Consider the following 12,416-nt stretch of genomic DNA (forward strand, 5'->3'; position numbering starts at 1 on the left):
CCAAATGCTGTTTTTAAAATCATTGCTCAAAATGTCCAAATTACAATGCCATCCAAAAGATCAAAGAACTATTGATGGTAAAATTGGTGAGTATCAAACTTAAACTTTTTTGTAAAGTCTGACAATTTTAAATTAACGTCTGATCAACCGGCCACCAACTACTGTATCAAAGATCTAACATTTTGTCATTTTGCAACTGATATCAGAAAAACAAAACTGAAATAATTCATTAACAATTCTTGCAATGTCAGCAGTTACTATAAAATAACATAATTCATCTTCACCTCATTATTCAATTGCTATTTTTTAATAATCACATGACTTTCATCCTTTTTTTATGTTGTAGCAACTATCACATGTAAGTAGAGCTACAAGATTATTCTCATCCAGACCTTAAGATTACATTAAATAAGTAGGTGTCTCACAACAAATCATTCTTTAAACATACTATCCAAGAATCGAATCATTAACTAAATGCTTAAAGAAATCAAATATGTTATGTGCCAACTGTGTTGTTCTTCTTGGTTTTCATCATTTATTACATGTTTCTAACAGTTACAATTTATGATTCATTTATAAAATTTTATTAACATGGTCCAATGTCAAATCTCTTTGACTCCACTCACTCCAGTGACCAAAAATTCATGTACCTCTACTGTATTTAATTTCTTTCCTCTTGAATCTTTAATACAAATTCAGGTATCTGTCAGAACTCAGAAGTTTCCCCACTCCATTTTTCCTTTCTTTTATTGTAACTTTTCACAGCTTCTACTTCCTCCATGTGAGCACTGAACTCATCAAAGGCCATAGTTTTTCCATCTTCCATGGACACCCAAAAGCTAATTCTCCTTCTCATTCTCCTCCTTTTCACTCCTTGCTCATTCTCTTCTTTCACTCCCACAGACAACTACCTCCTCAGCTGTGGATCACAGACCAATGCTTCCCTCTTCAACCAGTTCTTCATGGGTGATTCCACCAACCAAGGTTCAGTTTTTCTCTCTGCAGACAAATCCATTTCCCTCACCAACCAAAACCCACCTCCAAATTCACCCACTTTGTATCACACTGCCAGAGTTTTCACCACCACAGGGAGCTACAGATTCAGCATGAGGAAAAACGGTACCAACTTTGTTCGTTTTCATTTCTCAACGTTTAAGGCTCCAGGTTTTGAATTTGATCTAAAATCTGCAAACTTTAGTGTCTTGGTTGATGGGAATTTGGTTCTGAGCAATTTCAAGCCAAATAATGGTAGTATACTGATTAAAGAGTTTGTTTTGAAGGTAGAGTCAAATTTGCTTGAAATTGTGTTTAGACCTGCTGGTAACTCTGGTTTTGGCTTTGTCAATGCTGTGGAGGTGTTTTCTGCTCCAGAAGATTTTATTATAGATTATGGAGCTAGGTTGGTTGGCCCTTCTGATGTGCAAGAATATAAGAACCTTTCATCCCAGGTTTTAGAAACTGTCCATAGGATTAATGTTGGAGGTGTGAAATTAACTCCTTTTAATGATACCCTTTGGAGGACTTGGATTCCTGATGAGGATTACCTTGTTTTAAAGGATGCTGCTAAGCGTGTAGTGAGCACTCACACACCAAATTATCAGACGGGAGGTGCGAATAGAGAGATCGCGCCGGATAATGTTTATATGACAGCCCGGGAGATGGATAGGGATAACTCCATTATAGCTTCACAGTTCAACATAACCTGGAATTTTCCAGTTGTTCCTGGCGGTGTTCGGCACTTGGTTCGGTTGCATTTCTGTGATATTGTTAGTCCTGCCCTTAATTTGCTCTACTTTGATGTGTATATCAACGGATATTCCGCATATAAGGATCTTGATTTGTCATCCCTCACATTCCACACGCTTGCATCTCCAGTCTATGTGGATTTTGTTGCAGATTCTGATGATTCGGGCGTTATGCAAATAAGTGTTGGTCCTTCTGATCTGAGCAGTTCTATCAGGATGAATGCAATACTGAATGGTGCTGAAATAATGCAGCTGGTGAATGCTGTAGATTCCAGTGTTGTTTCTCAGAAGAAAAGGTTGTGGGTGCTGGTGGTGGTGGGTTCAATTGTTGGAGGAATTATTGTTTTACTTTTAATTTTAGCTGCTTTTCTAGCTTCCTTCAGGAAGAAGAAACCGAAACAATTGACAGTTGAAAGTGTAGGATGGACACCTTTACGCCTGTTTGGAGGGAGTTCACTTAGTAGAATGTCTGAAGTTACAGGTTATCCATCTCCTGGTTATTTTGGCTTGAAAATCCCTTTTGCTGATATACAAGCAGCAACAAACAATTTTGATAGAACTCTTATTATAGGGTCTGGTGGGTTTGGTATGGTTTACAAAGGGGTGTTCAAGGACAACATGAAGATTGCAGTCAAGAGAGGCATGCCTGGATCTAGACAAGGCCTACCAGAATTCCAGTCTGAAATAACAATTTTATCTAGAATTCGCCATCACCACCTTGTTTCATTGGTTGGCTATTGCGAAGAAAATTCAGAAATGATACTTGTCTATGAGTATGTGGAAAAAGGACCACTTAAAAAGCATCTGTATGGTGCAGCAGTACTTCAACCTTTGTCTTGGAAGCAGCGTCTCGAGATATGCATCGGCGCGGCTAGAGGTCTCCACTATCTTCACACTGGTTTCGCACAAGGGATCATCCACCGTGACATTAAATCAACAAACATTTTGCTTGATGAAAACAATGTGGCAAAGGTTGCTGATTTTGGTCTTTCAAGATCTGGACCTTGTGTGAATGAAACTCATGTGAGTACTGGTGTGAAAGGTAGTTTCGGTTACCTTGATCCAGAGTATTTCCGAAGGCAGAAGCTTACAGATAAATCAGATGTTTACTCATTTGGGGTTGTGCTTTTTGAGGTTCTCTGTGCTAGACCTGCTGTTGATCCACAGCTTGATAGGGAACAGGTGAACTTAGCAGAATGGGCACTTGAGTGGCAGAAGAAAGGCATGTTGGAGCATATTATCGATCCGTATCTTGTCGGAAAGATCAAGCCAAGCTCCTTGAAGAAATTCGGTGAAACAGCAGAGAAATGTTTGGCTGAATATGGTGTTGACAGACCAACTATGGGTGATGTGCTATGGAATTTGGAATATTCACTTCAGCTCCAAGAAAATGAACACGAACGGGAGCCATGTGCTGATAGAAGTTCTCATGGAGAAGTGAATGTGACCACTACAATAAATCCTGGGAATTCTTCTAGCAGCATGAGAACACAGGGACATTGTGATAATAATTATCAAGATGTAGGTGGTACCCAAGTTTTTTCCCAACTAATGACCAATGAAGGAAGATAGAGTTTGAATCATCCTGCAAAAGTATATGCAATTCTTTCAAGGAGTTGGATTTCCTGTTGTTAAAAATCCCAAAATCACTGCAGTCATGGCTTCATAGCAGTCCGATCTTGATCAGACAGTTTAAATTTAAAGAGATCAATTTTGTGTGTATGGTTGTTATTTTAAGCTACCAAACTATGACTGCTGTGACTTAAGGAAATTTTGACTGCAAGAAATCCAGATCTTTCTGATGTACTAAGAAGTCACATGGATAAAAAAGGTATCAGGACAGGCAGTACATTTTCTATCACGATTATTTTTTTCCTCTATCAATTTTCTGTTCTTTTAAGGAAATTGCAACAAAGGAGTACCAACATAAGGCAGTGATAGGCAAGTAAATTGATAGTTTACAAATGTTTGGTTAATCTTTGTTAACTTGATGTGTAACATTACAGAGATGCTATATTACTATTTACTAACATAGTATATTGTGTATCTGTTCAAGTGGGGAAATACTCGAAGTTGTAATTAGCTACAAGTTCCCTCCATGTTATTTTTTACTCTTGCTTTTCTGCTTCAGTGGAAAGATCATGTTTGTGGTAATGGTGTTATATGAAATAAAATAGTTCTCATGAAATTCTTCTTTCTTTCTTTTTAAGTATTGGTTATTTACTTATTTAGCCTATTATGAATCTATTTGAGAAAATAAAGTGCAGTTAGGCACACAAACTAATCCCCATAGCAGCTTCCAAGTGTGTGTTTGCTTGGCAAACGGTATTTCACAGATCTTAACACACAAATGGAGATGTATAGTTCGGTAGCGTTAAGTTCAACGTGGATTGGCGTTGAATTTAACGGAAATCCAAATACACGCTCAAATCACCCACCACCTTGTCAGAAGAGGGGGCAACCTTATTGCGAGGAAGCCATCTCCCATTAACTTTTATCATGTGATGATATGTAATACAGTAGCAAAAATGGATATTGTTGAAGCAGCTTGAATATTAGATACATGGTTTCTTTATTCACCTGAACCTCAGCACATCATTTTCCACCATATAGGACTTGTTAAATCATAGAACTGTTTGCTTTAGACAAACTCCTAATAATAGGTCTTCTTTTTTAGTTAAAGTGATGATTTGTGTCCAGAGATATGATAAGCATTACATAGACTTCCATATTTCAAATAATGCACTGGAGGCTAATAAATAAATCAAAGACTATGATGCAGTTCCAAAATTCAAGTTTCATTGATGGTATGAAATTTGTTGCAGTTAAATCTCTGCCCTGCATCACTTGAATTTTTCAAACTGATACCTACCACAGATAATGATAAATACTGAAAAAATCAAATTAAGTGTGCATGTTGGGGTCTGCGCCTCTATAGTATGCTACTTTCTTCTTCCTAGTCCTCAACAGCATTATATTAGCTCCTTATCTCCTAATAGAAGGCTACTTACATTATTTACAAAGAGAATACTCCTATTACGTGTTATGGAGAATTTCTTTGCTAAAAGATGCTTTAGGTGCTTCAGATCAGAATCCTTATGAATATTTGTCTGAAGTGTAGGGGATTCAAGCACCTCGATTGCACTGAGTAGTAGAGCGAGAAATCACAGATAAAGCACACAACATCTTTGGTCACGCAGTTCGGCCAAATTGCCTACCTCTGCGGCTATAGAGTAGCTATAGCTCCTTTGTATTACTTGTGGCATGAAACATGTGGTACCAAGTACAACTTTTAGGGTTACATTGTTATCCTATTTATAGTGGATTCTATTGATCTCTATTTTACAATAAAATCCTAATAAATCCTATAACAATCCCTTAAAACCTTTTACAATCCATATTAAATCAAATCCTAATAAACTAATGATTTTAGCCCAAAATATAATGAGCCAAATCTCAACAATCTCCACCTTGGCGAATTCCGGACCCCCCCTATGAAGATCTGCTGCTTTAGTTTCCTGATTCTGATTTCTGGGATTGAACTCCACCTTGCTCAACACCCTGTTGCTTCACTCCTCCACCTTGGCATCCATCCACTTCTCCTTCCTTGGCGTGGCCATCGCCTCTTGAAAGTAGACAGATCTCCACCTTGTTCTGTGTCTTTCAGATCCGTCGGTTTCTCCTCTCACAACGACTTCTGCAATCCTTGTTGACCTCCCTTCGCAGCGGAAGATATCAGCCGTCACTATGGTTACTAACCATCGGCCCCTCCGCAGAAGTTACCCGACCGTTACCATGGTTACTAACCATCGGTCCCTCAGCGGAAGTTGTCCAGCCGTTACCATGGTCCCACGAACCATCGGCTCTGATACCACTTGTAGGGGATTCAAGCACCTCGATTGCACTGAGTATTAGAGCGAGAAGTCATAGATAAAGCACACATCATCTTTGTTCACGCAGTTCGGCCAAATTGCCTACCTCTCTTGTTGGGGAGAGTCACGGCGAGGACCCATGGGTCAAGGCCGAGAGGAGACACCAAGGAAATCTTGGACACCACATCTTAACCCAAAACCTTAAGGCATTAGGTTTATGGGTCCATCTCGTTATAAACTCTCCCTCTCACCTTAACTTCTCCGATGTGGGACTTGACTCCAACACTTGATTCCAACAATCTCCCCCTCAAGTGTGAGTCCCTCAACCACATCACCCATGGTCCTCCCGTCTGCGGAAGCTATCCACCTTGCACCGCCGTTCGCTGCCAACGGAACCCGCTACCTAGCCACACTGCTAGGAAGACTTTCGACACAAGGAGCCGTCATGGTCCCATGAACCATCGGCTCTGATACCACTTGTAGGGGATTCAAGCACCTCGATTGCACTGAGTAGTAGAGCGAGAAATCACAGATAAAGCACACAACATCTTTGGTCACGCAGTTCGGCCAAATTGTCTACCTCTGCGGCTATAGAGTAGCTATAGCTCCTTTGTATTACTTGTGGCATGAAGCATGTGGTACCAAGTACAACTTTTAGGTTACATTGTTATCCTATTTATAGTGGATTCTATTGATCTCTATTTTACAATAAAATCCTAATAAATCCTATAACAATCCCTTAAAACCTTTTACAATCCACATTAAATCAAATCCTAATAAACTAAAGATTTTAGCCCAAAATATAATGAGCCAAATCTCAACATGAAGGAATATACAAATGAAAATTGCATATTTCACTTGAAGAATATGTAAAAAATTGTTATCTGATATAAGGGTTAAAGTAAGCTTTAATTAGTTATAGTTTTTTTAAAAAGTGAACCCCATGTCCCAATTCTTCTCACTCCACTACTTTACAAAAAGAAAAAGTTCCTTCAGGTAATTGAAATAATTCTTACATGAACTTGCACAGCACACTCACATGCAGAGAAAGACGGAAGCTTACATGAATAACTATTACAAGCAATAATGGTCCAACTCCAACCTCTTAAAACAAGATTCCTCATCACCAATTAAGACCACATACCTTAGCAAAATAGGGAAGCTTGCCTAACCCATATTCTCAGACTGCATCCTAGACCACATACCTACAGGCTACGGATGTTTAGTCGTGCAAATTTCACGCTCCATATATGCAGACATGGGCGGGAGGGAATCTCTTGGGAAGTTTCTCGTTGACGAAATATGATGGAATATGTTTTTATAAATGGTAGAAAAATCATCATCCCCAAGCTAATCATTTTTTGAATTAAAGTTAGATCTAATCTGAATTCTAAGATTTTGATCAATCGATACTCTATTTCTCTATCATTCAATTTTCACTCATTTTTTTCTTTCTATCTTTCTCTTCTTTTCAAATCACATCACTAATCATATCTTTTTTTTATCTCTTCTATTCCTTTAGGGGTGTCTGTATTTGAGGTGTGAATAGGTTTTTATTGGCAAGGCTGGTACCACCATGTTTTTTTCATCCTTTAAAGTTGTTCTCTCTTTTTGGATTTGAGAGCTTTCAATCAATAAGGCTAATCAGTTGCGCGTAATTCTGCTAATATTTGCAATGTGGGGGCAATAGTAGCTTGTCCACCACTCATTTCTATGAGCTTCACTATCAAAGAAGAACTTATGGAAGCTGTGATCCACTTTTCTGTTGAGACATGTTTCCGTGTGCTGTTACACTTACACCAATAACTATTTTTGTCTAGTGGAACCTGTATTACGAAAATTAGCTAGATATTGTGGTTCTGATCCATATGCACTTCACTGAGGCGCAGAATTGGAAGTCTTGGATCAAAACATAACTAGAGTGATGTCTAAGAAAGGCTTTGGTTTACTCAATCTATTATTTACGAAAATGAACTTCAACATGTGTTTAGTTATACCATATCACAACCGTTAAATAATCCATAATCCATATCTGTTATACCAGTTAGATAGTGTATCTTCTTCTATTTCTAATAATTAAGGTATGTCTAAGAAAGGCTTTGGTTTACTCAATCTATTATTTACGAAAATGAACTTCAACATGTGTTTAGTTATACCATATCACAACCGTTAAATAATCCATAATCCATATCTGTTATACCAGTTAGATAGTGTATCTTCTTCTATTTCTAATAATTAAGGTATGTAAGAAGTGTTTTAACATTTAGATTAGGATTTTGGGTGAGTTGAATTAGTGTGTGTACAAATTATTTTCCTATAACTTATAGAATCTATATCATAAATATGTAAGCTTTTTCCCAGGTCACACCTAGTTTTTGAAGCTTTTACATACAAAGTTAAAGAGATCAATTAGTGGTTATGTTAAAAGAACCAAATGGGGTAGAGAAATAGTGTGTTGATGAAGTTAGAGTTTTGATTAATTCCATTTTCTATTTCTCTTCCGTTTTATTTTCGCTCACTTTCTTTTACTATCTTTCTCTTATTTTTCTATCACAACAATTATCATAAATATAACTAGTGAAGGTAATAAAATCATAATTGTCCTCGTAGGATAGCTCAAGTGGTAGGAGGTGAGGGACATATGAGATGGGTAGGGGATGTTAAGGGATCGATTCCTGGCGGGTGCAATTTATCTTTCCCATGTAACAAAAATAAAATAAAATCATGTTCATGTGGTTCAACATCGCAACTTTCGGAAAAAAAAAAGAAGACATCAGATTGTAACCTTACGAGTTCAGTAGCGGAAATGACTTCTGAAGCTTAGAGTGATTCTTTTATAAAATTGAAAGAGTTAATGAATAGAAGATCACAAGAGACATTAGCATAGGGGGTCCAGCTCCAGCCCCTATATATAGGTAGCAGTTACCAATTGTAAGGGACTTTTGCTCATTTTATGAATAAACACATGAAATTCAGTTATTCTCTCTCTAACTCTCTCTCTCTCTAGTAGTGCAATCTCTCTACACTCTAGGGGCTACCCCTCCCTCAATGTTCCAACCCGGAACATTTGGCGCCGTCTGGCGGGATCGATAAATTTTCGATTCCCACTTCCATGGAGATCCATGGTGTTCTTGTTGAGTGGAGGAAGCACATGAGATCGAGCTACATGAGAAGGAGGACAGAAATGGCGATGAGGAAGAGAGCACGAGAAGATTTGCGATTTTGAGTTACTGGATTTGTTGATTATCACTTTGTCACTAGTAGATTGTTGCGGAGGCTTGATCGCTGTCATCAATAGGTAGAAAGGGTGTAAATTCACAACTGAGAAAGGAATTGGTGAAAATCAGTGGCTAGAATGGGCGAAAGCATGGTCCAGATCGTGAAATGGAAGAGAACGTGACTAAGGAAGTAGATCGGAGGCGATGATGGCTATGTGATGCCGAAGAGCACGTGAAGGTGAAATGAATTTTCGGATCCAAATCTGCGTTTTCGATGGAAGGTCCAGATGGAGAGTTCAAGAGGAGCGACGATCGGGAACGGATGGGAGTTTGAATTTCGATTTGATGCTGGTTCTGGAGGAGAACTTCGGAGGCGATATTGGCTGTGTGAGTGGCGTTTCGAGGTCTGGCAAGGAAGAAATGAAGAAGAGAAAGGGACGATGTGACGAACGAGAGGAAGATCGGCTTGATGAAGACAATCTTCTCAACGTTGATGGTTTCAAGTTGATGAAGCGAGAACGGAGATAAAGAGGACGCTGACGGAGGAGAAGTTTTAAGATCAGGAAAGAATGCAAGCACAACAATGAGCACGAAGGCGAAGGATCTGTGCAGAACGCAGAGATTGGAAGGAAGCACGAGCCAACCTTCATCTGCTAACTCACGATGGTGCATTCGGTCGTAGCAGCAGAGAGGAGGAAGCGCAAACGCGCGAGGAGTAGAACAAATCCCAAGACGTTTAGTTGTGGCGTTGGAATTCTGGCGAGCACGTTTTAGCTTTGGCGGTTGAAGTTCGGCGAGCAAACGTTGTTGGCATTGAAGTTAGGCGGTGAGCAAGTGTCGCCGGCGATGGAATTCTGCGGCGAGAAAGTGTCGCTGACGATGGAGTTCGGCGGCGAGAAAGTGCCACTGGCGTTGGAGTCTGGCGAGCACGTTTTTCTTCGGCGACGGAGTTCTAGCGAACACGTTTCGCTTGGGCGATGGGAACCTGGCGAGAACGTTTTTGCTTTGACAGTTGAAGTTCGGCGAGCAAGTGTCACCGACGTTGAAGTTAGGCGGCGAGCAAGTGTCGCTGGCGGTTGAATTCTGGCGGGCTCAGTTTGCTTTGGCGGCGAACTTCTGGCGAGTACGTTTGCTTTGGCGATGGAAGTCCGACGAACACGTTTGCTGCGGCGGTGGAAGTCTGGCGACCATGTTTGCTTTGGCGACGCAACTTTGGCGGACACGTTTGCTTTGGCGATGGGATTCTGGCGAACACCCACATATGTCATCTCACATCTCTCATTTGTCAAGATGTTAGCACACCAGTACCCAGAGCTGGGCACGTGGACGGAGTCAGGTGAAACACCCACAAGTTGAGCACGTGTTCAGAGGGGTGGCGCGGATTCACGCATCTGCTCATGGTTTCCTATTGGAGTTTCTGCAAATCACCAACAGATCGCGATTTCTTCAATCCTTTCCTCTATATGCCATCTACTATTCTTTCCATTTGTTGTATTTCTTGATTTCCATTAGTCAGAAGCTGATAGTCTCTTCATCATGTTTAACTCAGAGCAGGGAGAAACGTATATGATCAAGACGGAGGAGCAGGGGAATTGCGCACGCCAACTGTTCGACGAAATTGGTGAATGATATCTGCGCTTCAGTTTTGGATATGATAGTGCAAAGATCAACTCAAACTCAGCTCCCTGCTGCGCCTGCAATTTCTAATGGTTTATTCTTTCCAAATCTTTTATGCTTCAACTTTCATTTGTTCATGGTTTTACTTTGTTCTTCTTGCCTGTTGTCTACTCGATGCAAATGATTGTGTAGTTTTCCTCTGATATTCTTGTTCGAGTTTTGCTGGTTAACATTTCTTCAGAAACATAACTGGACTGGTCAGATACTTCCCACCTATGATGACCTCTTTAGAAGCAAATGTATTTATTAGTCGCTTTTGTGGCGGGTTGTATATTCATTACGTCATTGTTGGCACTTGTATTTATTAGTCGCTTTTATGGCGAGTTGTATGTCTACTACGCCATGTTGGCGACCTATATGTTTTATAGAGGGCACACTTCACTTTCAAAGTCGAGATTGGAACGGTGTAACCTGGAAGGCCAGCTGTGGGGGGACACCCGGAGGTATTGGTCGTGACCGCCAGTCGAAGGGTTATCTCCATAACGAGTCGTCTAAGGGTGGCACATGTTCATTGAGACTTGAGACAATTAGGACGCACTCATGCTTCAGACTCGGCGTCTTGCGGGCATGTGGACAGGTCTCGCCCTATGTTGGCGGGTCGGGACCTGATACTAAAGACGCACTTCATCCTTCTGCACAAGGACTTGGCGTCTTGCGGGCATGTGGACAGGTCCCACCAAAATAGATACTTGCGAGTGAAGGTATGAAAAACGGTAGAAAGGGGGGGGTTTGAATAACGTTTTCAGTACAAAACTACCACCTTAAAGATTTTAACAAATCTTTTCGAGAACTAAGTGCAAAAGATAGAGATAGAAAAGCACACAAAGATTTTATCCTGGTTCACTTGATAAATCACTCAAGCTACTCCAGTCCACCCGTTAAGGTGATTTCTTCCTTCTTAGAATGAAGGCAATCCACTAATCAGGTAAGAGTTACAACTGCACTTGAAACCTACAAGTGACTAACAATTACACTGACTTAGCTCACACTAAGATTCACTCTCTTAGTCTTCTCTAGGATCCGATCAACCTTGATCTCCTAAAGGAAAATCAAACAACTGTTTGAGGTTGGTGTTTACAAGGGTTTGCTTCTGAATAAGCTGAGTGTAAACTAAAATAAATTACAAGATGAAAGAAAGCTTAGAATATATCTTGCGCGTGTGTATTGCTTCTTGTATATTTTTTTTCTTGTAGCCGCTTCTTTCAATCTTCAGCCTCTATATATACTCCAAGGATTAGGGTTGAGCGTTGCATGGGAAATGCTACCGTTGGAGGGCAGTTCTGGAAAATCCAGCTTCTGCTGTGGCTGAGAACGTTAGGTAGGTCGTCAGGAAGGTACACTTGCTTTTGTACTTGGATAGCGACTTGACCTTTTAACCTAGGAGACTTCTGATCAGAGGAATGCTTCGTATTGGAACTTGTGAAGCCGGTTGATCAGAGTCAGAGGGATAGCACAGATCCTCTGACCAATGTATCTTCTGATTCTGAACTCAGAGGGAAGAACATGGCCTTCAGAGTTTCTTGCTTCTGGACTTCAGAGTTTCCACTATTCAGCTTCTGGATCTTCAGAGTCTTCTACACCATCGGAACATCTGAACCTTCAGTGTTTCTTGGTTGTCAGAACTTCTGGATCATCAGAGCTTCTAGCGACTGAGTCCTCATCAGAGTTTGTATAGCTTCAGATCTTCTGAAGCTTTTCCACTGTTCATACTGAACATGGTGAATGCGAAAGCGTTGCTTGGGTTACCCTTTATACACAGTGCTTCTGATTTGTGTGAAATTGAGTCAGGGTCAGAGCCTGTAAATAGCACACTCAGAAAAACACGTTAGAGTACCACAATTGTTCATATCAAAAGGTTAACTTGTAATCATCAAAACATAGAGTTGTACTACTAGATCAAAACT

General features: G+C 40.2%; 1 protein-coding gene across 1 annotated transcript; it reads left to right on the plus strand.

Moving 5' to 3' along the window:
- Positions 1–644: 644 nt before the first annotated feature.
- On the plus strand, positions 645–3,933 carry LOC130738101 (probable receptor-like protein kinase At5g24010). Its single transcript, XM_057590006.1, has one exon. It carries the CDS (start codon positions 825–827, stop codon positions 3,315–3,317), a length of 2,493 nt encoding a protein of 830 aa, XP_057445989.1. The 5' UTR covers positions 645–824; the 3' UTR covers positions 3,318–3,933.
- Positions 3,934–12,416: the final 8,483 nt, after the last annotated feature.

This window comes from Lotus japonicus, chromosome 2 (assembly GCF_012489685.1).
Source record: "Lotus japonicus ecotype B-129 chromosome 2, LjGifu_v1.2".
Lineage (NCBI taxonomy): Eukaryota > Viridiplantae > Streptophyta > Magnoliopsida > Fabales > Fabaceae > Lotus > Lotus japonicus.

Excerpts from the sequence above, each read along its gene's own strand:
- LOC130738101 (XM_057590006.1), top strand. The coding sequence starts at position 825 with ATGGACACCCAAAAGCTAATTCTCCTTCTCATTCTCCTCCTTTTCACT.